At 46.6% G+C, this 27,176-nt stretch overlaps 1 protein-coding gene across 1 annotated transcript in view; it reads left to right on the forward strand.

The window, feature by feature from the left end:
- Positions 1-27,176, forward strand: part of LOC144600722 (uncharacterized) — a 54,842-nt gene that overhangs the window by 23,650 nt on the left and 4,016 nt on the right. Inside the window, exons 5-10 of the mRNA XM_078412644.1 lie at positions 4,725-4,832; positions 11,042-11,143; positions 16,097-16,295; positions 19,206-19,350; positions 22,700-22,749; positions 25,019-25,153. Of these exons, the coding sequence (XP_078268770.1) occupies positions 4,725-4,832; positions 11,042-11,143; positions 16,097-16,295; positions 19,206-19,350; positions 22,700-22,749; positions 25,019-25,153 (739 nt within the window). The remainder of the gene's footprint in view (positions 1-4,724; positions 4,833-11,041; positions 11,144-16,096; positions 16,296-19,205; positions 19,351-22,699; positions 22,750-25,018; positions 25,154-27,176) is intronic.

Below are 27,176 nucleotides of genomic sequence, written 5' to 3' on the forward strand. Positions count from 1 at the left end.
TAATCTGCCTTTCTATTCTTACTTCCAAAGTGAATAACCTCGCACTTATCTACATTAAACTGCATCTGCCATGTATCCGCCCACTCACACAACCTGTCCAAGTCACCCTGCAGCCTTATTGCATCTTCCTCACAATTCACACTACCCCCCAGCTTAGTATCATCTGCAAATTTGCTAATGGTACTTTTAATCCCTTCATCTAAGTCATCAATGTATATCGTAAATAGCTGGGGTCCCAGCACCGAACCTTGCGGTACCCCACTGGTCACTGCCTGCCATTCCATTTATCCCCACTCTTTGCTTTCTGTCTGTCAACCAATTTTCTATCCATGTCAGTACCCTACCCCCAATACCATGTGCTCTAATTTTGCCCACTAATCTCCTATGTGGGACCTTGTCGAAGGCTTTCTGAAAGTCGAGGTACACCACATCCACTGACTCCCCTGTCAATTTTCCTAGTTACATCCTCAAAAAATTCCAGTAGATTTGTCAAGCATGATTTCCCCTTCGTAAATCCATGCTGACTCGGAATGATCCCGTTACTGCTATCCAAATGCTCAGCAATTTCCTCTTTTATAATTGACTCCAGCATCTTCCCCACCACTGATGTCAGACTAACTGGTCTATAATTACCCGTTTTCTCTCCCTCCTTTCTTAAAAAGTGGGATAACATTTGCTATCCTCCAATCCACAGGAACTGATCCTGAATCTATAGAACATTGAAAAATGATCTCCAATGCTTCCACTATTTCTAGAGCCACCTCCTTAAGTACCCTGGGATGCAGACCATCAGGCCCTGGGGATTTATCAGCCTTCAGTCCCATCAGTCTACCCAAAATCATTTCCTGCCTAATGTGGATTTCCTTCAGTTCCTCCATCACCCTAGGTTCTCCGGCCCCTAGAACATTTGGGAGATTGTGTGTATCTTCCTCAGTGAAGACAGATCCAAAGTAACGGTTTAACTCGTCTGCCATTTCTTTGTTCCCCATAATAAATTCCCCTGCTTCTGTCTTCAAGGGACCCACATTTGCCTTGACTATTTTTTTCCTCTTCACGTACCTAAAAAAACTTTTGCTATCCTCCTTTATATTATTGGCTAGTTTACCCTCGTACCTCATCTTTTCTCCCCGTATTGCCTTTTTAGTTAACTTTTGTTGCTCTTTAAAAGAGTCCCAATCCTCTGTCTTCCCACTCTTCTTTGCTATGTTATACTTCCTCTCCTTAATTTTTATGCTGTCCTTGACTTCCCTTGTCAGCCACAGGTGTCTCTTACTCCCCTTAGAGTCTTTCCGCCTCTTTGGGATAAACTCCGTTTCCCTCCAATCCCAATGTATCTGTGTGCTGTCCCAAGGTTTGTTAAATACCTTTGGGGTATCTGCCTCAACCGACAATCCCAGCAGCACATTCCACTGCAAAAAAAATCTTGCCCTGTACATCTCCTTTAAACTTTGCCCCTCTCACCTTAAACATATGCCCTCTTCCTTAATTACATAGATACATAGACAATAGGTGCAGGAGGAGGCCATTCAGCCCTTTGAGCCAGCACCGCCATTCACTGTGATCATGGCTGATCATTCACAATCAGTTCAACAACAACAGTTCAACAGAGCTTTATTTGTCATTCGGTACCAAGGTACCGAACGAAACTACATAGCAGTCACACAAAAAAAAAAGAACACAAGACACATGACCCCAACACAAACGTCCATCACAGTGACTCCAAACACCCCTTCACTGTGATGGAGGCAACAAAACTTCCCCTCTCTTCCCCACACCCACGGACAGACAGCTCGTCCCCGACCGACCCGCACAGTCTCCGCAAGGGGATGGAAGTCCCCGCGGCCGAGCCGCACCGGGCGCTGAAACGTCTTGCGGCCGAGCCGGGCGATGGAAGGCCCCGCGGCCGAGCCGTGTGCAGCTAAGTCCCGTGGCCGAGCTGCACCGGGCGATCAGTATCCCATTCCTGCCTTCTCCCCATATCCCTTGATTCCGTTAGCCCCAAGAGCCCTATCTAACTTTTGAAAGCAACCAGTGAATTGGCCTCCACTGCCTTCTGAGGCAGAGAATTCCACATATTCACAACTCTCAGTGAAAAAGCTTTTCCTCATCTCAGTTCTAAATGGCCTACCCCTTATTCTTAAATTGTGGTCCCTGGTTCTGGACTCCCCCAACATCAGGAACATGTTTCTTGCCTCTAGCTTGTCCAATCCCTTAATTTATATGTCTATAAGAAGGAAATTAGATAAGCGAAAAAAAGATATGAGGCTGCTTTGGCAAGTAATGTAAAAGTAAACCCCAAGGGGTTCTACAGATATGTCAATAGCAAAAGGATAGTGAGGGATAAAATTGGTCCATTAGAGAGTCAGAGTGGTCAGCTATGTGCTGAGCCGGAAGAAATGGGGGAGATATTAAACAATTTCTTTTCTTCGGTATTTACCGAGGAGAAGGATATTGAATTATGTAAGGTAAGCGAAACAAGTAGAGTAGTGATGGAAATTAGGAGGATTAAAGAAGAGGAGGTACGGACACTTTTGAAAAATATAAAAGTGGATAAGTCTCCAGGTCCTGATAGGATATTCCCTAGGACATTGAGGGAAGTTAGTGCAGAAATAGCAGGGGCTATGACGGAAATATTTCAAACGTCATTAGAAACGGGGATGGTGCCGGAAGATTGGCGCATTGCGCATGTTGTGCCCTTGTTTAAAAAAGGTTCTAAAAGTAAACCTAGCAATTATAGACCTATTAGTTTGACGTCTGTGGTGGGAAAATTAATGGAAAAGATACTTAGGGACAATATATATAATTATTTGGATAATCAAGGCCTGATTAGAAACAGTCAACATGGATTTGTGCCTGGAAGGTCATGTTTGACTAATCTCCTTGAATTTTTTGAAGAGGTTACCAGGGAAATTGATAAGGGCAAGGCTGTGGATGTTGTCTATATGGACTTCAGTAAGGCATTTGACAAGGTTCCACATGGAAGGTTGATTAAGAAGGTTAAATCGTTGGGTATTAATAGTGAGGTTGCAAGATGGATTCAACAATGGCTGAATGGGAGATACCAGAGGGTAACGGTTGACAATTGTATGTCAGGTTGGAGGCCAGTGTCTAGTGGAGTACCCCAAGGATCTGTGTTGGGTCCACTGTTGTTTGTCATTTACATTAATGATCTGGATGATGGTGTGGCAAATTGGATTAGTAAATATGCAGATGATGCTAAGATAGGTGGAGTAGTTGATAGTGAGGTAGATTTTCAAAGTCTACAGAGAGACTTGGGCCTTTTGGAAGGGTGGGCTGAAAGATGGCAGATGGTGTTTAATGCTGATAAGTGTGAGGTGCTGCATTTTGGTAGGACAAATCAAAATAGGACGTACAGGGTAAATGGTAGGGAATTGAGGAATGCAGTGGAACAGAGGGATCTGGGAATAACTGTGCATTGTTCCCTGAAGGTGGAATCTCATGTGGATAGGATGGTGAAGAAGGCGTTTGGTATGCTTGCCTTTATAAATCAGAGCATCGAGTATAGAAGTTGGGATGTAATGTTAAAATTGTATAGGGCATTGGTGAGGCCGAATCTGGAGTATGGTGTGCAGTTCTGGTCGCCAAATTATAGGAAGGATGTCGACAAAATGGAGAGGGTACAGAGGAGATTTACTAGAATGTTGCCTGGGTTTCAGCACTTAGGCTACAGAGAGAGGTTGAACAGGTTGGGTCTTTATTCTTTGGAGCGTAGAAGGTTGAGGGGGGACTTGATAGAGGTTTTTAAAATTTTGAGAGGGACGGACAGAGTTGACGTGGGTAGGCTTTTCCCTTTGAGAGTGGGGAAGATTCCAACAAGGGGACATAGCTTCAGAATTGTGGGACAAAGGTTTAGGGGTAACATGAGGGGGAACTTCTTTACTCAGAGGGTGGTGGCTGTATGGAATGGGCTTCCGGTGGAAGTGGTGGAGGCTGGCTCGATTTTATTATTTAAGAGTAAATTGGATAGGTATATGGATAGGAGGGGATTAGAGGGTTATGGTCTGAGTGCAGGTAGATGAGACTAGGTCAGGGAGAATGGTCGGCGTGGACTGGTAGGGCCGGACAGGCCTGTTTCCATGCTGCAGTTGTTATATGTTATATATTATAAGATCCCCTCTCATCCTTCTAAGTTCCAGTGCATACAAGCCCAGTCGTTCTATTCTTTCATCATATGACAGTCCCGCCTTCCCTGGAATTACCTGGTGAACCTACACTGCACTCCCTCAATTCTCCAGCCTTCACGTCCTTCTCCCTGGTAAATACCAAACGAAGCATTCATTTAGGATCCCACTCATATCCCCTGGTTCCACACATAGATCATCCTTTTATTCACCTGGGGAATATCAGCTATCTACTTTTTTTAATATTAAAGGTTATTGCTCAGATGCTTTGGAGTCAGTGATGCTTTTAAATCACAAAAGACTGGTCATCCGAAATAAATCATAGCTGCTTGTTTGTCTGAATCTGTGTGCCTGTGATGCTGATGCAAGTACGATTGTTCATTGTATCTGTGCCTTGCTGTACTTGTCACATGATAATGAAGTTAAAGTTGCATTTATGAATACTACTCCAAGCAAGGTTCACTCACTATGAGTGAAGGAAATGTTCCTAAAACAGCAGCAGTCTCCTCCAGGCTTGCTGGATCTTTATTCTGGAAAACATTTATCTTTAAGTGTAAAGATTTGAACATTGTGTCCTTGCAGGTTTGACCACAGGAGCTGCAAGTGTTGCCCCTGCAGCAGGACCATCTCTGTTTGCTTCAGTGGTGAGCTCGGAGCCTTCCGCCTCTTCCCTGACCACTGGCTTTCCATGTGAGTCATTAGCGTGCACTTCAGATTGAATAGCGTTTGTACTAGCAGCAGTTATAAAACCTTGTATCTGAAAATGCAAATCTGCAGTAGTTTAACGGGGTGAAACATTGATCAGCCTAGTTCACATCAACATCTGCATTTAGTCAGTGTAGAAATAAGGAACTGCACATGCTGGTTTATAAAAGACACAAACAGCTGGAGTAACTCAGTGGGTCAGGCAGCATCTCTGGTCTTTTGAGTTAGACATTTGGCCTTGAGGCTGTGTGCATTGTAACTGGTTTTACTGCGGCTACCAGAATGTTTACTCTCTTGAACAATTTGGGACACGAATCCTTCTGCAAAAAGACTTAGAGCACAGAATGCGCACTCCAAACTTGTTAGCCGGGCAACCGGTAACGGGGGGAAATAATGGAAATCTGAATTAAAACTAGAATGCAAGTACTGTAGTGAAAGGTAATGAACTGAAATGGCAACTTTATAAAACAACGTTTAAACCATACAGGCAGGACTGTGTGCCATCCTGGTCACACTCTATTGGAAGGATGCAGTTACACTGGAGATGATGCAAAGGAAACTCACCAGGATCTTGCCTGGATTGGAGCATTTCAGTTATGAGGAGAGACTGTAGTATAAGAAAATAACTGCAGATGCTGGTACAAATCGATTTATTCACAAAATACTGGAGTAACTCAGCAGGTCAGGCAGCCTCTCGGGAGAGAAGGAATGGGTGACGTTTCGGGTCGAGACCCTTCTTCAGACTGATGTCAGGGGGGCGGGACAAAGGAAGGATATAGGTGGAGACAGGAAGATAGAGGGAGATCTGGGAAGGAGGAGGGGAAGGGAGGGACAGAGGAGCTATCTAAAGTTGGAGAAGTCGACGTTCATACCACCGGGCTGCAAACTGCCCAGGCAAAATATGAGGTGCTGCTCCTCCAACTTCCGGCGGGCCTCACTATGGCACTGGAGGAGGCCCATGACAGAAAGGTCAGACTGGGAATGGGAGGGGGAGTTAAAGTGCTCGGCCACCGGGAGATTAGTTTTGTTAATGCGGACCGAGCGCAGGTGTTCAGCGAAGCGATCGCCGAGCCTGCGCTTGGTTTCGCCGATGTAAATAAGTTGACATCTAGAGCAGCGGATGCAATAGATGAGGTTGGAGGAGGTGCAGGTGAACCTTTGTCTCACCTGGAAAGACTGTTTGGGTCCTTGGATGGAGTTGAGGGGGGAGGTAAACGGACAGGTGTTGCAGCCCGGTGGTATGAACGTCGACTTCTCCAACTTTAGATAGCTCCTCTGTCCCTCCCTTCCCCTCCTCCTTCCCAGAACTCCCTCTATCTTCCTGTCTCCACCTATATCCTTCCTTTGTCCCGCCCCCCTGACATCAGTCTGAAGAAGGGTCTCGACCCGAAACGTCACCCATTCCTTCTCTCCCGAGATGCTGCCTGACCTGCTGAGTTACTCCAGCATTTTGTGAATAAATGAGGAGAGACTGGATAGTTTGGATCTGTTTTACCTGGAGTTGAAGGGGTGACCTGAGGTACATAAGATTGCAAAGAGGATAGGGGAGATAGTAATACCTATTTTCCTACAAGGCGTTATGAAGAGTGATGGAGCTGTATAGCACCAAACCAGCACTTTAATCCAACTTGACCATGCTGACTGACATCTATCTGTACTAATCTCATAGTCATACAGCATGGAAACAGGCTTTTCATCCCAACTAGCCCATGCTGACCAAAATGTGTGGGCCTGAGTTATAGGGAGAGGTTGAGCAGGCTAGGACAATATTCCTTGGAGTGCTTGAGGATGAGGGGTGATCTTATAGAGGTGTATAAGATCATGAGGGGAATAAATAGGGTGGATGCAGAATTTTTTTACCCAGAGTAGTGGCATCAAGAACTAAAGTTCATGTTTAAGGTACGGGAAAGATTTAGGAGAAAGGGTGATTAATCTGTGGAATTCATTGCCACAGATGGTTGTGGAGGCCGGGAATGGATATTTTTAAGGCAGAGGTAGATAGATCCTTGATTAGTATGGGTGTCGAGGGTTATATGGAGAAGGCAGGAAAATTGGGTTAGGAGGTAGAGATAGATCAGCCATGATTGAATGACGGAGTAGACTTGATGGACCGAATGGCCTAATTCTGTTCCTATCACGTATGAACATGAATTTAATAGGAACCCAAGGGGTGTCTTTTTCCACACAAGGAGTGATGGGTACATGGAACGGATTGCCAGAGTTGGTAGTTAAGGTAGGTTCTATAACAACATTTAAAAATACATTTTGACAGGTATATCGTTAGACACCTTACACTTTTCTGCATTAAACTGAATTAACCATTCCAAATAATCAAGATCCTGTTGTTATTTCTGATAACCATCTTAGCTATTTACAATACTACCCACTTTTGTGGCATTTGCAAACGTTCTAATCGTGCCTTGTATATTCTCATCCAAGCTGTTGATATAAAGCACAAACCGCAATGGGCCCAACACCAATGATACACCACTAGCCACCGGCTTCCAGTCCAAACATACATCTCTCCGCCATCCATGGAGCCAATTTTGTATTCAGTTGGCTAAGTCATCCTGGATCCAATGTGATTTAACCTTCCAGAGCAGCCTATCATGTGGAACCTTATCAATTCCTCCTATCCCTCTCCGTCTGTATCCATGTATCTGTACATGCCTCTATCTTCCTGTATCTATACCTGCCTCTATCTTCCTCTATCTGTACATGCCTCTATCACTTCCTCTGACAGTTCATTCTGTATAAGGGCTGCAGGAGGGTGTGCAGTGGTAGAGTTGCTGCCTTGCAGCAACAGAGACCTGGGTTCAATCATGATTAAGGGTCTGTGCAGAGTTTGCACGTTCTCCCTGTGACCGAGTAGATTTTCTCCAGGTGCCCTGATTTCCTCTTGCATTCCAAAGACATGCAGATTTCTAGGTTAATAGGCCGATGCAAAATTGTCCCTAGTGTGTAGTGCATGGGAGACGACGATCGGCGTGGACTCAGTAGGCCGAGTGGCCTGTTTTCATGCAGTATCTTTAACCTAAACTAAATTACACTGCCATCCTCTTGTGTGGCAAAACGTATAATTTGCCACTCAGATCTCCTTTACAATTTCCCCTTCTCACATTAAACCTCTGCCCTCTTGTTTTAGATTCCCTCTCTCTTGGAAAAAGATTCCATCTGTGCCCCTCGTAATGATCTAGACATCCATAGGGCCATCCCCGAACCTCCTCTGCGCCTACGAATAATCCCGGCCTATCCAGTCTCCCTTTGTAACTGCAGCCCTCCATGACAGGCAACATTCTGGTGAATCTCTTCCGCATTGGATCAGGGAAGGCCAGTGGATGTGGTGTATCTGGATTTTCAGAAAGCCTTTGACAAGATCCCACACAAGAGATTCGTGTGCCAAAGTTAGAGCACATGGTATTGGGGGTAAAGTATTGACATGGATAGAGAACTGGTTGGCAGGCAGTGAGTAGTGGGTGCCACAAGGCTCAGTGCTTGGATCATGGTTGTTTACAATATATATTAACGATTTAGATGAGGGAATTAAATGTGAAATCTCCAAGATTGCGGATGACACAAAGCTGGGTGGCAGTGTGAGCTGCGAGGAAGATGCTATGAGGCTGCAGGGTGACTTGGAGGTTGTGTGGGTGAGCAGACGCATGGCAGATGCAGAATAATGTGGATAAATGTGAGATTATCCACTTTGGTGGCAAGAACAAGAAGGCAGTTTATTATTGAACGGTGTCAGATTAGGAAAAGGGGAGGTGCAACGAGTCCTGGGCGTCCTTGTACATCAGTCACTGAAAGTAAGCATGCAGGCACATCAGGTAGTGAAGAAAGCAAATGGCATGTTGGCCTTCACAGCGAGAAGATTTGACTATAGGAACTGCTGCTGCAGTTGTACCCTGGAGAGACCACACCTGGAGTATCGTGTGCAGTTGTACAGGGCCCTGGTGAGACCACACCTGGAGTATCGTGTGCAGTTGTACAGGGCCCTGGTGAGACCACACCTGGAGTATCGTGTGCAGTTTAGGTCTCCTAATTTGAGGAAGGACATACTTGCTATTGAGGGAGTGCAGCATTGGTTCACCAGGTTAATTCCCGGTGTGGCGGGACTGACAAATGATAAAAGAATGGGTCGACTGGGCTTGTATTCACTGGAATTTAAAAGGATGAGGGAATCTTATAGAAACATATACAATTCTTCAGGGATTGGGCAGGCTAGATGCAGGAAAAATGTTCCCAATGTTGGGGGAGTCCAGAACCGGGGGTCACAGTTTAAGAATAAGGGGTCGGCCATTTAGGACTGCGGTGAGGAAAAGCTTTTTCACCCAGAGAGTTGTGAATCTGTGGAATTCTCTGCTACAGAAGGCAGTGGAGGCCGATTCACTGGACCTTTTCAAGAGAGAGTTAACTATAACTCTTGGTCTAACGGAATCAAGGGATATGGGGAAAAAGCAGGAACGGGGTACTGATTTTGGATGATCAGCCATGTCATATTGAATGGCGGTGCCGGCTCGAAGAGCCGAATGGCCTACTCCTGCACTTTGTTTCTATGTTTCTATCAATTGCTTCCAAATTCTTGCTGTATTGTGATGATCCAGAACCATACCCAGGTAGGTGGGACTAGAGTAGATGGGACATGTCGGTCTGTTTCCACGATGTGAGACCCTGACAATACTGCAGGTGAGACCTGGCCAATGTTTCGTGTAGTGCAACTCCTGCACGCAGTGGCTTGGCCGAGGACCGTGAGCATCACACATTTATTTTGCACTCAAATCCATCTATGAGCTCATTTTCAGAGAGCTATGCTCTTGCATCCCAAGGTTTCTCTGTAAATCAACTCTCCTGAAATCCCTGCCATTTATTGTATACGTTCAGTTAGTATTTCACCTCCCACAAAGCATTACCTCACACTTGTCTAGGTGAGGTTCTGTCTGCCACTCTCTACAATACAATACAATATATCTTTATTGTCATTGTACAGGGTACAACGAGATTGGGAATGCGCCTCCCATACGATGCAATAAATTAATTGGCTAGTCAATATTAATTTAAACAACCCAATGAAACAAATTAGAACAGTTTTAAAACAGAATAAAGTGCAAGTAGATCTGTGCCGGATCACTGTGCGATGTGACTATCCGGCTCAGCAGGACCGGTTCATAGCAGCTATGGCCCTGGGGATGAAGCTGTTTCTGAGTCTGGAGGTGTGGGCATAGAAGGCCTTGTATCGTCTGCCCAATCGTAGATGTTTGAACAGACTGTTGCAGGGGTGTGAAGAGTCTTTGTGGATGCTGGTGGCTTTTCTGAGGCATCGTGTGTTGTAGATGCCCTCCAAGGCTGGTAGCTGTGTTCCGATGGTCCTCTGAGCTCTATGGACTATCTGCTGAAGAGCTTTCCTCTCTGCCTCCGTACAGCTGAGATACCACACAGGGATGCCATGTGTTAGGATGCTCTCTATGGTGCAGCGGTAGAAGGTCGTCAGCAGCTGTTGGGGTAGACCAGACTTTTTCAGTGTTATGTAGAACAGTCGTTGCTGTGCCTTCTTGACCAGCGCAGCAGTGTTATTGGACCATGTTAGGTCCTCCGAAATGTGAGTGCCCAGAAACTTGAAGCTGGACACTCTCTCCACACTGTCCCCGTTGATAAAGATCGGGGCGTATTCCCTGTTGTGTGACCTACGGAAGTTGATGATCAGCTCCTTGGTCTTGGTGGTATTTAGGGACAGGTTGTTATCAGAGCACCAGTCCGCCAGGTTCTGCACCTCCGCTCTGTTTTTTGTTTCATCCCCGTTGGTGATCAACCCGATCACCGTTGTGTCGTCTGCAAACTTGACAATGGTGTTGGTGTCGAATAGTGGGGGCGGATAATCTTTACAGCATTTAAGAAGCCTGGAGACAAGTATGTAAATCTCCAAAGCACAAAAAACTCTGGACCTAATACAGATAAATGGGATTAGTGTTCACTGGGTGGGGTGGATGTGATGGTCTGAAGGAACTGTTTTTATGCTGTACGACTATGAGTACTGTCAACATTCTGTTTTTAGGGTAAAGCTGGCACAGTGCATAATGTGTATAGTGTAGTAACGTAAAAAAAATATCTGCAGGTTCCAAACATTGAGAGCTGACTTTTGTTGTGAACCTGGACATCTTAACTCTGCTTCTTCCTAATCCAATTCTCTTTGTCTTCAGTGACAACCTGCGCCAGTTCAGTTCCAGCTGCCTCAACATCTGCTCCTTTTGGGTTCAAGCCAACAGGCGCAGCCTTGCCTGTGACCACAGCTACAGCCTTGGGTGTGTACAGGTGCTATTATTGGATCTACTCGCTCTGTATAGTAATGATGTGAGACACAAGAACTGTCCAGTTTCATTATGTGATACAATGCACAGCTCGTAGAGCTGCTGCCTCACAGCATCAGGTACCCAGGTTTGATCCTGACCTTAATGCCAACTGTGTGATGTTGATTATTGATTTCCTCCCAAATCTTAGATGTGCAGTTTGGTGGGTTAGTTGGTCACTGAATCGCCCTGAGTGTGTATGCGAGTGGTAGAAACTATGGGGTGAGGGAGGCGGTTGATGGATTTGGGGGGAGTAAAATGGGACTAATGCAGAATTGGTGTGAATGAGTTCCTTCCTGATGGTCGGAGAGGACTTGGTGGAGCGAAGGACTAGTTTCTGTGCTGAATGTCTCTGTCACTGACAGGTTTGGGATGGTTAATTGCCTCTAGATTAGTCAAAACTGCTCCAGGAACTGACCCATTCTAGTGTTGGATAGGGTGGTAGGATTGCTCATGACTAATTCTTGAGTAACCCCATTACATCTATCTAATAGTGTTGCGATGTATACAGAGATGGTTGATTAGAGAAATCTGGGCTTGTTGTTTCCACACAGGTGACAAATGTGCAGAGATGCTGCAGCATCAATGGTTCTTGGTTCTCTTTTCTACTTTGCTGTCTAGCTTTGTATGAGTGAGTACTGCTCTTTATGTGGACACAACAAGCGGGACAATCCAATGTTTATTGTTTCTAGTGGTGTGTGTCAGAGTTGAAACTCTGCAGGGATGCTCCAAGAGCTTTTGCATCTCCTCTGTTCCTGCGTGGTCGCTTGCCCTCAGGCAGCTTTCCATGGAGTGGATGCTTTGGTATTTGGCCATCATACATGGTTCTGACATGTCTGGCAGCTCGTTCAATGTGTAGTTGCTGGGGAGGTCTATCTGGAACAGAATTTGTGTGTCTGCAATCTTGACTTAACACTTGTTGTGAATGGGTCATGTGTAAGTCGTTAATTTGTCTGACATGTCCACCGTTCCCTGTCCACATCTCGCAAGCATAGAGTAAGGTGCGTAGAGTCAGAGAGATGCGTGTGAGTACGGTGCGTAGAGTCAGAGAGGTGTGTGTGCAAGGTGCGTAGAGTCAGAGAGGTGTGTGTGCAAGGTGCGTAGAGTCAGAGAGGTGTGTGCAAGGTGTGTAGAGTCAGAGGTGTGTGAGTACGGTGTGTAAAGTCAGAGAGGTGTGTGCAAGGTGCGTAGAGTCAGAGAGGTGTGAGTACGGTGTGTAAAGTCAGAGGTGTGTGTGTAAGGTGCGTAGAGTCAGAGAGGTGTGTGAGTACGGTTTGTAGAGCGGTCACCAGCAGAACGTTTCTTCTGGAACCTTTGCCATGTGATAATTGTGACAATGACGTTTGAACTTCCACCAGCTGAGTTTGTTCTAAGTTGTGGCATGTGATCTGTAACTTCATCATTAATATAAGATACTGTTAAAATGCAGAGCCAATCTCTGAGGTCTCTTTCTTGTTGGTGCTGATTGTGAGTCTATCTGCACGTGTACCATGTACAGAGTTTAAAGCAGGAAAGAAATGTTTGCAGTCAGCATCATTCTGTACTTGTTCAATTGGTCTGCCATCTCCTTGTTCCCTATGATCAATTCACCTGTTTCCGACTGCAAGGGACCTACATTTGCCTTAACTAATCTTTTTCTCTTGACATATCTATAAAAGCTTTTGCAGTCTGTTTTTATGTTCCTTGCCAGTTTTCCCTCATAATCTATTTTCCCTTTCCTAATTAAGCCCTTTGTCCTCCTCTGCTGGACTCTGAATTTCTCCCAGTCCTCTGGTATGCTACTTTTTCTGGCTAATCTGTATGCTTCATCTTTTGTTTTAATACTATCCTTGATTTCCCTTGTTAGCCACGGATGCACTACCTTTCCTGGTTTGTTCTTTTGCCAAACTGGGATGAACACTTGTTGTAGTTCATCCATGCGACCTTTAAATGCCTTCCATTGCATGTCCACCGTCAACCCTTTCAGCATCAATCGCCAGTCTATCTTGGACAATTCACGCCTCATACCCTCAAAGTTACCTTTCTTTAAGTTCAGAACACTTGTTTCTGTATCGACTTTGTCACTCTCCATCCTAATGAAGAACTCTACCATATTATGATCACTCTTGCCCAAGGGGCCTCGCACAACAAGACTGCTAACTAACCCTTCCTCATTACTCAATACCCAGTCTAGAATGGCCTGTTCTCTCGTTGGTTCCTCGACATGTTGGTTTAGAAAACCATCTCTCAAACATTCCAAGAAATCCTCTTCCTCAGCACCCCTGCCAGTTTGGTTCACCCAATCTATATGTAGATTAAAGTCACCCATTATAACTGCTGCGCCTTTAGTGCATGCATTTCTAATTTCCTGCTTGATGCCATCCCCAACCTCCCTACTGCTGTTAGGTGGCCTGTACACAACTCCCACTAGCGTTTTCTGCCCCTTAGTGTTTCGTAGCTCTACCCATATCGATTCCACTTCCTCCAAGCTAATGTCCTTCCTTTCCACTGCTTTAATCTCCTCTCTAACCAGTAACGCTACCCCACCTCCTTTTCCTTTCTGTCTATCCCGCCTGAATATAGAATATCCCTGGATGTTGAGCTCCCAGCCTTGGTCACCCTGGAGCCATGTCTCCGTAATCCCAACTATATCATAATCATTAATAACTATCTCCACATTTAATTCATCCACCTTATTACGTATACTCCTTGCATTGAGACACAAAGCCTTCAGGCTTGTTTTTAAAACTCTCTTACCTCTTGTACGATTATGTTGAAAAGTGGCCCTTTTTGATTTTTGCCCTGGATTTGTCTGCCTGCCACTTTTACTTTTCACCTTGCTACCTGTTGCTTCTACCCTCATTTTACACCCCACTGTCTCTCTGCTCCAGCTCCCATCCCCCTGCCACATTAGTTTAAATCCTCCCCGACAGCACTAGCAAACACTCCCCCTAGGACATTGGTTCCATTCCAGCTCAGGTGCAGACCGTCCTGTTTGTACTGGTCCCACCTCTCCCAGAACTGGTTCCAATGTCCTAAAAATTTGAATCCCTCCCCCTTGCACGAGCTGCCGGAGGAAGTAGTTGAAGCAGATACCATAACAACATTTAAAAAAACATTTGGATAGTAATGGTTTAGAGGGATGTGGACCAAATGTAGGCAAAATGAGAAGAGGCATGTTAGTTGGCACTGATGAGTTGGGCTGAAGGGCCTGTTTCCCATCCATGCTGCATGGCTCGAGGATTCTTCATTGCAGCCTCTCTCGTTCATGTTATGACAAACAGAACTGCATGTGATCTTCCAGGAGTTGTCTCACTACCATCGTGCGTGACTGCAGCACACTATCCAAACTCATACTTAATGCCGTGTCCGATGAAGGCCAGCATGCCATATTCCTTCACGATCTTGTCTAACTTTGCACCACTGTTGGGTAACTACCTGCACCCCGACATCTCTTTGTTCTACATCTCGCTCCAGGGCCTTACTATTTACTCTTGTAAGTCTTGCACTGGTTTAACCTCCTGAAATGCATCACTTCACACTTAGTATCTGAAGTGTGCACATGTGTGGGGCCTCGGGTCGGCATGGCCTGCGGAATCAGCCATCATTTCCAGGCGCTTTGAAGATGTGTATTACAGAAATTAGTTGCTTAAAGCTTAAATAAAGTTTAAGTAAATTAGAATTTTCATTTACCTCACAGTATCGTTTTTTGGTTTAGAGATATAATGCAGATTTGGCCCCTTTGGCCCACTGTCCATGCCGACCAATGATCCCTATACACTTTCACTATCCTACACACGGGGAACAATTTACAATTTTACCGAAGCCAATTAATCTACAAACCTGCATGTCTTTGCAGTGTGGGAGGAAACCGGAGTACCCGGAGAAATCCCACGCAGTCAAGGGGAGAACGTACAAACTGTACAGACAGCACCCGTAGTCAGGATGGAACCCAGCTTTGGCGCTGTAAGGCAGCAACTCTACTGCTGCGCCACCGTGCTGCCCTCTCCAAATTCATTATTTGACCCACATTCCCAGTCGATCTAAATCATGTTGTAGCCTTGGACAACCATCTGCCTTGTCCACAGCATCACCATCCACAGTTATCTAATGCAGTCTGAGATCTCTGGAGAGCCGAGGTTTTTTGTCGGTCTTCACTGATGAACGGGAGTGGGTGGAGGGAAGTCTCGGACAGCGTGGTGCACATTTTGATTGATCACTCCGCTTCCTGAACAAACCAGTGCTCTCGTGATCATAAGAAAGAATTAGGCCATTCAGCCCATCAAGTCTACACCATTCAATTATGAATAAGGGGTAGGCCATTTAGAACGGAGATGAGGAAGAACTTTTTCAGTCAGAGAGTGGTGAAGGTGTGGAATTCTCTGCCTCAGAAGGCAGTGGAGGCCAGTTCGTTGGATGCTTTCAAGAGAGAGCTGGATAGAGGTCTTAAGGATAGCGGAGTGAGGGGGTATGGGGAGAAGGCAGGAACGGGGTACTGATTGAGAGTGATCAGCCATGATCGCATTGAATGGCGGTGCTGGCTCGAAGGGCTGAATGGCCTACTCCTGCACCTATTGTCTATTGTCTAAATCTATTTTTCCCTCTCAAACCCATTCTCCTGCCTTCTCCCTGTAATCATTGGCACCCTTACTAATCAAGAACCTATCAATCTCCACTTTAAAAATACCCACTGACTTGGCCTTCACAGCCTTATTTGGCAGTGAATTCCACACATTCATCACCCTCTGGTGAAAAACCTCCTCGCATCCATGCTAAAGGTACTTCCTTTGATTCTGACACTGTGCCCTCTAGTCCTGGACACTCCCACTATTGGAAACACCCTCTCCACATTGACTGTATCTATGCCCTTTATTATTCGGTAGGTTTCACTGTGACGAAGGTGTTCAGACCCAGGTGTTTGTTTTGTAGCTCCTACCACATCTGCCACTGCTGCTACCACAAGTACTGGGTTTTCTCTGGGCCTGAAGACGCCGGTAAGTTTCTCCATGACACCAGGTCCGTCTGGGACAGCTGCAAATGTGAGCACCACAGCAACTGTTACCACCACTGCTGCTTGCATCACTGCAACTACCAGTGCAATCATCAGCAGCACTGCCACCACAACCAGGTAAGAAAGCCTTCGGTGTAAGTTCTGAGTGGGATGTCGGCTTCCTGATATATGCATCTTGCCAACCTCAAACTACAAAGTGGCCTTGAGATTGTGAAGTGATTGTGGTTGGTAGGGCCTTTGCAGAAGGAGATTAGGTACCTTGTGCACAATGTGCCTTCCAAACAGGTCACACAAATCTTTTGGTGCCTCTCTTCTTTCTTATTGGTGAGAAACCCATCATTTGTTTTAATGGTGACTTTATTTTCAAAATCATTTGGAGTAAGGCATGTAAGAAGGTGGAAGGAATGTGAAACAAAAACATTGTGCGAGTTTAGTCAGTTAAGTAACATCTGCAGAAGTAAAAACCTGTGAAAGTTTTGGATCCGAGTCCCTTCCTCGGAAGAGTGGAGGGGTCTCTGTTTAATAGAACTGTACGTGCTGGAGCCTGAAGCAAACAGGAGTACTGAATGACATACTCTAGTTAAGGCCTCCACTCTCCACCAGTTCTGAAGGTCCCTGACCTGAAACGTTGACTGGTCTCAAGACCACAGAGGCCGTTTGACTGGCTGAGTTCTTCTGGTGTTTATGTTTCAGATTCCAGCATTTTCCATTACTGGAGGAGGGATTTGGTTTGGTAGCATGTAATGTACTGAGTGAGCATGTAATGTACTGAGTGAGCATGTAATGTACTGAGTGAGCATGTAATGTACTGAGTGAGCATGTAATGTACTGAGTGAGCATGTAATGTACTGAGTGAGCATGCAATGTACTGAGTGAGCATGTAATGTACTGAGTGAGCATGTAATGTACTGAGCATGTTTATGCATCCTGATGACCGGCATTTTGTTTGGGGTCATTGCTCGGTTTGCCCATGGGCACTTTGGACCCCATCATGCTCTGTACCTCAATGCTCTTGAAGGTCTTGCTGTTAATTCAATCTCCCAAAATGCCCTTCCCACTTGCACAGATTAAAGTCTATCTGCCATTTAACCACCCATTTCTGTAGCCACTCTCTGTCCTGCTGTATCCTCACAGTCCGTGACCCCAGCAATCTTGGTGTCATCTGTAAACTTACCAACTGACCCGTATATGTTTACATCCAAGCCATTTATATATATCACAAACAACAGAGGTCCCAGCCATTATCAATTAGTGAGACATAACACGCCCTATACAAAGCCACAATGACTGTCCCTAATTAACCCATTCACTTGATCAGCTGGGCAAGTGGGCAGAGGAATAGTTAATGGTGTTTATTGCAGGTAAGTGGAAGGTGTTATATTTTGGTAAGTCAGGGTTGGAAAGTCACAGTGATTGGCAGAGGCCTGGTCAGTTGTAGAGTAGAGGGATCTAGGTGTGGAGGTTCATAATTCCCTCAAAGTGATCTCACAGATAGATTGGGTATTCAAGAAGGCTTTCAGTACATTGGAGGGACAAGGGGAGGGTCGGGTGGAGGGGCAAGGGGAGGGTGGTGGTGGTGGAGGGGCAAGGGGAGGGTGGTGGTGGAGGGGGTAAAGCAAGGGGAGGGTGGTAGAGGGGGTAAAGCAAGAGGAGTGGTGGTGGAGGGGGTAAAGCAAGAGGAGTGGTGGTGATGGAGGGGCAAGGGGAAGGTGGTGGTGGTGGGGGTAAAGCAAGGGGAGGGTGGTGGAGGGGGTAAAGCAAGGGGAGGGTGGTAGAGGGGGTAAAGCAAGGGGAGGGTGGTGGAGGGGGTAAAGCAAGAGGAGTGGTGGTGATGGAGGGGCAAGGGGAGGGTGGTGGTGGAGGGGGTAAAGCAAGGGGAGGGTGGTGGTGGAGGGGCAAGGGGAGGGTGGTGGTGGAGGGGGTAAAGCAAGGGGAGGGGCAAGGGGAGGTGGTGGTGGAGGGGGTAAAGCAAGAGGAGGGTGGTGGTGGAGGGGCAAGGGGATTGCATTTCAATAAAGATGTGCAGCTTTGGGGCCCAGAAACCTCAGGTTGTAAGTGGGAAGAATGGCCTAGGGGAGAAAGAATAGGTCAAATCTGTTTTGTGAGACCAACACAAGTTGGTCCAGGGTGTTCTTGTCACGGTAGAACACCGTGGTGTTCCAGGGTGTTCTTGCCCCAGGTCACGGTAGAACCACACTGTGTTAAGAGGCTGAAGATCTTCAGAAGAAACGGTCAATGGCTGCAATGTTGCTCAGTCTCGGCACCACTGATAGATATAAGGAAAGTTGGGTTAAGATATGATAGCAATCTGTTCAACAAACACCAATAGCTCTGATAGATTGGTCATGTTAGACAATAGACAATAGGTGCAGGAGTAGGCCATTCAGCCCTTCGAGCCAGCACCGCCATTCAATGCGATCATGGTTGATCACTCTCAATCAGTACCCCGTTCCTGCCTTCTCCCCATACCCCCTCACTCCGCTATCCTTAAGAGCTCTATCCAGCTCTCTCTTGAAAGCATCCAACGAACTGGCCTCCACTGCCTTCTGAGGCAGAGAATTCCACACCTTCACCACTCTCTGACTGAAAAAGTTCTTCCTCATCTCCGTTCTAAATGGCCTACCCCTTATTCTTAAACTGTGGCCCCTTGTTCTGGACTCCCCCAACATTGGGAACATGTTTCCTGCCTCTAATGTGTCCAATCCCCTAATTATCTTATATGTTTCAATAAGATCCCCCCTCATCCTTCTAAATTCCAGTGTATACAAGCCTAATTGCTCCAGCCTTTCAACATACGACAGTCCCGCCATTCCGGGAATTAATCTAGTAAACCTATGCTGCACGCCCTCAATAGCAAGAATATCCTTCCTCAAATTTGGAGACCAAAACTGCACACAGTACTCCAGGTGCGGTCTCACCAGGGCCCGGTATGTTGCTGTTGGTACTAAGGGAATGGCATGCTGCAAGACTGGTATGAAATTGGGGAGCATTTGCCTGAAAGGTCACATTGTCCACTTGTGTTTGTAGTGCGTCTCCAGTAATGTCGTATGCTCAGCTGGAGGGTCTGATCAACAAGTGGAGTGTGGAACTGGAGGACCAGGAGAAACAGTTCCTGCACCAGGCCACACAGGTCAATGCCTGGGACCGAATGCTGATAGAAAATGGAGAGAAGGTGAGCAAAATGCACAAAATAGAATTTCAAGTCAAGTTTATTGTCAATGCAAATATGGTGAGGTGCAGGCACAATGAAAATTGGTTTTGATGGTTTTGGAACACATTTGTGTCATAGAATCAGCAAGTCGCGCTGCACAAAAACTGGCCCTTCAGCCCACCACAACCACGGCATTTGTTGGACATGCTTACACTAATCCTGTTTACCCACAGTGGGTCCCAAGACTTAAATGCCTTGGTAATTCAAGTACATGTAGATGCTGCTCAAATATGAGAATCTCTGTCTGCAGTAGGAGGCCTGGACTGGACTACATCTGTAGCTCTGCAATTTCTTACCATCTTGGGCAGAGCTGTTCCAAAAGCAAGTGGAATGGAATTTTGGGAGGTTTAGAAGATTGGAAGGCAGCCAGTGTTCAGAAAGTCAGATAGCTAAATTCTATTGTTGCCAAGATATGGGAGTCTGCAGTCAAAGTGGGAAATACTATTAGTTTCCGCAGCACAAATTCCTCAGCACAAATACTATTAGTTTCCCCAGCACAAATGGAATATAACGCAATTGATGAGCAATATTTGTATTGCTCAATGATATTATTTGGATTGGGAATTAGAAACCTAAAAAGTTACCTAGAAATTGACAAGCAGCATAAAAAAACTGTCTTGATAAAATGTGCAGATGAATTTGAGCAGGGAATTAGAGCGGCCAAAAGGGGCCACGACAGGTCCTCGGCAAGCAGGATTAACGTGATTCTTGGGCACTTTATACACACATTAAAAACACGAGGAGGGAGGGGGGCACTGTGCTTGAAGTCAATGTTTAAGGGAGGTTCTAAACTAGTGCTTTACATCAGCAATCACGATGGGGAGGACACTGAGATCAGTGTAGCTATGCTAATTGGGCATTTTGAGATCATGAAGGAGGTGGTATTGAATCTCTTGGAGTATTAAGGTGGGTGGGACCTCTCACGGGCTATTGAGAGAGGCATGGGAGGAGTTGCTGGGGCCTTCATGTTTCCTCGAGCCACAGATGAGGTTCTAGACGACTGGAGAGCAGCCAAAATTATTCCTTTATGAGGGAAATGGGTATTGTAGGTCACCAATTGTAGGTCGGTGAACTGAGCATCAGTGGTTGGGAACCCGTTGGAGAGGATTTGTATGGATAGGATTTGCTTATATTTGGAACAGAATGGGATAATCAGGAACAGTCAGCATGGCTTTGTGTGGGGTTGGTCAACTCTTGCAAACTTTATGGAGGTGACTAAGGTGATTGATGAAAGTAGGGCAGTGGATGTTGTCCACGTGGATTTTTAGTAAGACATTCAACAAGGTCAATTTGACAAACTCTGCTCAGCATCGAACTGTGGTTGATGAGTTCCATAAATGAAGAGTTTTGTTTTGGCACCCTTTACCGAAAATTCCCATGTCTCGGAGATAACTTACAAACATTGGACCGCAAACATTTCTCTTTTATAGACGACTCTACTGTTGCTGATGTTGGATGTGTGGTGCACTTTTATAGACAACTCTACTGTTGCTGGTGTTGGATGTGTGGTGCACTTTTATAAACATAGCACAAAAAGTAAGGAAATTTGTGTTTGGTAGATTATTTCTTTGTTGTAACAATGCTTCTTGGCAATAAATCTTATACCATTGGAAAGCCTGTTTATTTCCCTTTTAAATGGTGCCACATTTGTAAGGAACATGCATTTGTGGGATGAGCAGCAGAGCTGAGTATATGGGTTGCGCCCATGAAAAATTTGCCAAATCTTCTCTGCCAATGCCAAACAGCTTATTCTGCCATTGACTCTTGTTCGGTGTTGTTTGGTGGATTGGATGATTGAAGTCTGAAGAAACAAGACATATTGGCAATTTAACAATTTATTCGTTTAATAAACAGTAGCGTGTGGAAGAACCATACACAGCCACAACAGCCTGGCACCTCCTCCTCATGCTGGTCACCAGCCTGGTCACACACTGTTGTGGGATGGCATCCCATTCTTCAACCAGCATTTGTCGCAAGTCAGCCAACGTGGTTGTGTTGGTCACTCTGGCACGAACAGCACGCCCAAGCTGATCCCACAAGTGTTCAATGGGGTTGAGGTCAGGACTGCTGGCAGGCCATTCCATCCTCTCCACTCCCAAATTCTGGAGTCTCTGAGAAACTGTGGGGGCGAGCATTGTCATCTTGGAGGATAGAGTTCGGTCCCAGACTGTGGAGATATGGGATTGCTACTGGTTGCAGAATCTCATCTCGATATCTCTCTGCATTGAGATTGCCTCCAATGATGACAAGCCTCGTTTTTCCAGTGAGGGAGATGCCGCCCCACACCATCACACTGCCTCCACCAAAAGATGTTACTCTATCGGTGCAGCAATCAGCATAGCGTTCTCCGCGTCTTCTCCACACTTTGACCCTATGATCCAACTGCCGTAGGCAGAATCTGGACTCATCGCTGAACATAACGTTCCTCCACATGTTCAGGTTCCAGTGCACGTGTTGCCGACACCAGCGCAAACGGGGCCTGACGGTGAAGGGCAGTCATGGCAGGCCTCCTGGCAGCCCTATGAGACCGGAGATCGGCTGCGTGCAGTCTGTTCCGAATTGTCTGGGCAGAGCCGTCGGCCATATCGTCCTGCAAACCTTGACTGCAAATCTGTAGAAGACAGCCTACGGTTCCTAAGTGCTGACAGGGTGAGGAAACGGTCTTCTTCGGGTGTCGTCTTCTTGGGACGCCCACTTCGCGGCCTCTCTGACATCCCCCGTTATATGGAACTTGGCCTTCACTTTGGAGATAGTACTAGGGCTCACTCCAAATAATGCCGCAACTTGGTTTTGCGGAACACCAGCTTGAAGTTGCCCTATCGCACGGGCCCTATCCAGATCAGTCAAACGTGGCATGCCGATTCTTGGAGCAGACACCTACTGACCACTGTAGCAGGGCCCATGCTCACAGATGCTGCCAATCAGGTGCCAATCAGGCACCTGATTGTCAGCACCTGGGGGTACCAGAAGCCCAAAACAAGAGTCAATAGCAACAGCAGAATAAGATTTATTGCCAAGAAGCATTGTTACAACAAAGAAATAATCTACCAAACACAAATTTCCTTACTTTTTGTGCTATGTTTAGATGACTCTACTGTTGCTGGTGTTGGATCTGTGGTGCACTTTCATTCATCGACTCATTTGTTACATCACTACGGTTTGCTGAAGAGCATCTTGAATTTATTCCTGTGCATCCCTTTTTGAAAGGGCAGACTGTAGGAGTTAGGACTAAAGAGGTTATTCACGAAAGTTAAAGGATGAATATTGAAAGCCTTCTACCTTGTTCTCTTTCCTGTTGTTTTTATCTTAGATCACAGCTTTACACCGAGAAGCAGAGAAAGTGAAACTGGACCAGAAGAGGTCAGTTTATTTTCAATATTACACCATTTTAACCCCACAGATTCATTGGTGCTCAGAACCGGAGATTTATCGTCACAGAAACAGACCTATTTCATGAATCCTGCACCAAACCTGTTTTCTTCTCCCTAGATTCCCACCTACCTGCCCTCAGATTCTACCCCTCACCCACACAAGGGGCCATTCTTCATGTCCAGTTAATCCACAAACTATCTGGGGGATTATGCTCTGGTTGTTTCCAAAATTTCCTTTACGTGGAATGTACAGCAGAAGCAATCACATTGACCCAGATGGCCATTTAGGAGAAACCAATACACTAATTTGTTTGGGGAGAGCTTTACATCTACGTCCTAGAACACAACAGTACAGCACAGGAACAGGCCCTTTGGCCCACAATGTTTGTGCCAAGCATGATGCCATTAAACTGATCTCATCTGCCTGCATGTGATCCATGTCCCTCTATTCCCTGTGCTTCCATGAGCCTATCTAAAACCCCCCATAAAGGCCAATATCGTCTCTGCCTCCACCAGCACTATTGGCCATGTGTTCCAGGCCATCACCCTATGTGTAAAATAAAAATGCCCAACACATCTCCCCCTCTCTCACCCCATAACTTTGCCCTTTAGTGCTGCACATCTCCACCCTGGGGAAAAGATTCTGACTGTCTACCCTATCTATTTCTCTCATCATTTTATATGCTTCTGTCAAGTCTCCCCTCAACCTCTGTTCCAGAATAAACGATCCAAGTCTATTCAACCTCTCCCTGGGGCCAAAACTCTCATCGAGACTGAAGAAAGGTTCTGACCCAAAACGTCACCCATCCCTTTTCTCCAGAGATGCTGCTGACGCGCTGAGTTACTCCAGCACTTTGTCTATCTTCAGTATAAACCAGCATCTGCAGTTTCTTCCTACAGCATTCTGGTGTACTTTCCTATTGGGGCTGACCAATACTGCATGCAATACTCCAAATGCGGCCTGATTAAAGTCCAATAGAGCTGCATCGTGAGGTCCTGACTGTTGCATTCGGTGCCCTGGCATGCCCCATTCACCACTGTAACCACCCCATATTGCATCTGCTGCACTAGATGTCAACTTATTTACATCGGCGAAACCAAGCACAGGCTCGGTGATCGCTTCGCTCAACACCTGCGCTCGGTCCGCATTGACCAAACTGATCTCCCGGTGGCCGAGCACTTCAACTCCCCCTCCCATTCCCAGTCTGACCTTTCTGTCATGGGCCTCCTCCAGTGCCATAGCGAGGCCCACCGGAAATTGGAGGAACAGCACCTCATATTTCGCCTGGGCAGCTTACAGCCCAGTGGTATGAACATTGACTTCTCCAACTTTAGATAGTTCCTCTGTCCCTCTCTTCCCCTCCTCCTTCCCAGATCTCCCTCTATCTTCCTGTCTCCACCTATATCCTTCCTTTGTCCCGCCCCCCTGACATCAGTCTGAAGAAGGGTCTCGACCCGAAACGTCACCCATTCCTTCTCTCCTGAGATGCTGCCTGACCTGCTGAGTTACTCCAGCATTTTGTGAATAAATACCTTTGATTTGTACCAGCATCTGCAGTTATTTTCTTATACTACTTGTGCTATGAACCATCCATGAGTTAAGGATCTTGCTGGGGAAATAATCGGGTGGAAATATTTGGTCACTGGGAGTGAAATGATGCAACTGGGCATGAGTTAGTTGCCCAGCATACGGCAGCCTGTGGTCTGGAGAGCAGAAGGTCATGGCAATAGAAATGTTCAGTCAGCCTGTGAATCGGGCGGTACTGTTGCCTCCCCCCTCCCTACACTCCCTCCCCACCCCTTCTGTCCTCCCCCCTCCACTATCCCCCCGCCCCTTCTGTCCTCCCCCCACCACTATCCCCCCCGCCCCTCCTGTCCTCCCCCCTCCACTATCCCCCCCGCCCCTTCCATCCTCCCCCTTCATCCCAGTTGCCACCTCTTCTGAAGTGAGGTTGTCCGCCCCCTCAAGCCACATGATCATGGGAGTGGGTCTAGGCTAGACCAGGGTGATACCTGGACTGTGGTAACATTATGAGGAGGGGTGGCATCTGCCAGTCTTGTTCAAGACAAATATATTTCTATAATATTTGACACGACTTCTTGCATTAGGATAACTTTTCTGTTTGAATGTATTTTGACTGGTACATTTATGCAACGTCTGTGGAGAAGCAAATTGTCACTGTCCAGCTTGTTCTTAAGAATGTGTTAGAGAATGGAGCTTGTAATTGATGCTAGCCTTCCTCCCACCTGCACCCTAGGTTGGACCAAGAGCTGGACTTCATCCTCTCCCAGCAGAAGGAGCTGGAGGACCTGTTGGCACCGCTGGAGGAGTCCGTCCGTGACCATCACGGCACCATTTACCTGCAGCATGCAGACGAAGAGCGAGAGCACACGTGAGTGTCACGTGTGTTAGTGGGTCAGATGCAGAATGCAGAGTAAAGCTCTCCCTGCATTGAGCCATTTCCAGGGCAGGGCTACTGCAGAATGGAATTAATCAATACTCCCTCAACACTGTCCTTCAAAACATTGTAGGGCAGGGGCAGCCTGTTTTAGTTAAGTGGCAGTAATACTAATGAGAAGGATACACAAGACCAGAATTGGATCAGATTGTAGGTTTAACGCTAAGGTCAGAGAAGATGGAGAGATGCCAACTCGTAAAGCTAAACAAGAATTCTAAATTTTAGGTGTTGCATGACTGGAACTGGAGTGTAGATAGAACATAGACCAGTACAGCACAGGTACAGGCTCTTCCACCCACCATGCCCGTGCTGAACATAGTGCCAAGACCAACCCTGCTCTGCCTGCACAAAACCCATCAACCTGCATTCCTTGCATATCCATGAGCCTATCCACAATGCCACTATGGTATTTGCCTCCACATCACCCTTCAACTTTCCCCTCTCCTTAAAGCTATGCCCTCTGGTATTTGATATCTCCATCCTGGGGAATAGGTTTTGGCTGTCTACCCTGTCTATGACAATCATCATTTTATATACTTCTATTAGATCTCCCCACAACCTCTGGTCTTCCAGAAAAACCAGTCCAAGTGGACCGAACCTCTCCCTGCAGCCAATACCCTGTAATCCAGGCATCGTTCTGGTCAGTAGAATGGGTCTCAACCCTCCCGTTCTTCCTTGAACAGAGACCCAATGAGTTTCCCAACCCCAACACTTTCCCTACTACATCAACGACTGCATAGTGGCGGCCGCCTGGCCCCCGTGCAGAACTCGTTAACTTTACCACTAAGCTACCTTGACCTCAAATTCACCTGGACTATCTCTGACACCTCTCTCCCCTTTCTTGATATCATACCGACAGCATCTACTACAGCCCTACGGACAGTTATCTGTACTACACTTTCTCCCACCCTGCCTCGAGCAGAGCAACTGTCCCCTCTCTCAATTTCTCTGTCTCTGCCGCATCTGCTCCCATGATGAGGCTCTCCATTCCAGCACCTACCAGATGTTCTCTTTCATGAGTAAATGTGGTTTCCCTGCTGCTGCTGCTGCTGCTGCTGCTGCTGCTGCTGCTGCTGCTGCTGCTGCTGCTGCTGCTGCTGCTGCTGCTGCTGTTGCTGTTGCTGCTGCTGCTGCTGCTGCTGCTGCTGCTGCTGCTGCTGCTGCTGCTGTTGCTGCTGCTGCTGCTGCTGCTGCTGCTGCTGCTGCTGCTGCTGCTGCTGCTGCTGCTGCTGCTGCTGCTGCTGTTGCTGCTGCTGCTGCTGCTGCTGCTGCTGCTGCTGCTGTTGCTGCTGCTGCTGCTGTTGCTGCTGCTGCTGCTGCTGCTGCTGCTGCTGCTGCTGTTGCTGCTGCTGCTGTCATAGATGGATCCCTCATCTTCATCTCAGTGTCCCATTGTTCTGCTCTTGCTTCCCCTTTCTCAACCCCAAGATATGAACATGGAATTCTCCGATTTAGGTAACTAACCTACACACCCTAATTCCCCCCCTAACCCCCTGTTTCCCCTCCTGTGTTCAAGATACCCCACCTGGACTCTCGCTTGTTTCTCCCCTTCCACTTGCATCCCTTCCTCTGGCTTCACAATTTGCATCTCTTCTCTCATTATCTCAGCTTTTGTCTTTTCATCTGTGGCTGTCGTCCAACCAAATACCGATCAAAAATCATCATTTACCAGGCTTTGCCCAGACGACCACGTCATCAGCAATAAGTCAGCAGCCTACTACGAGGGACCTAATCAAAAGCCTTACTAAAATCCATGTGTACAACATCCACTGCCCTGCCCTTATCAATCTCCTGGCAACTCATTTGGTTCCTATGTTTGCAGGGGATCTGTTCTCTTTGTGTTATACCACATAATTAAGACTGTTCTCCATTCATTTCCAGGTGTCTCTTCTCTCAATGGGATACTCCTGCAGGAGTTAGAATGGGTTACTGGGCAGGTGCCACTGATTGTAGCCAG

The sequence above is a fragment of the Rhinoraja longicauda genome, chromosome 15 (assembly GCF_053455715.1).
Source record: "Rhinoraja longicauda isolate Sanriku21f chromosome 15, sRhiLon1.1, whole genome shotgun sequence".
Classification (NCBI taxonomy): Eukaryota; Metazoa; Chordata; class Chondrichthyes; order Rajiformes; family Arhynchobatidae; genus Rhinoraja; species Rhinoraja longicauda.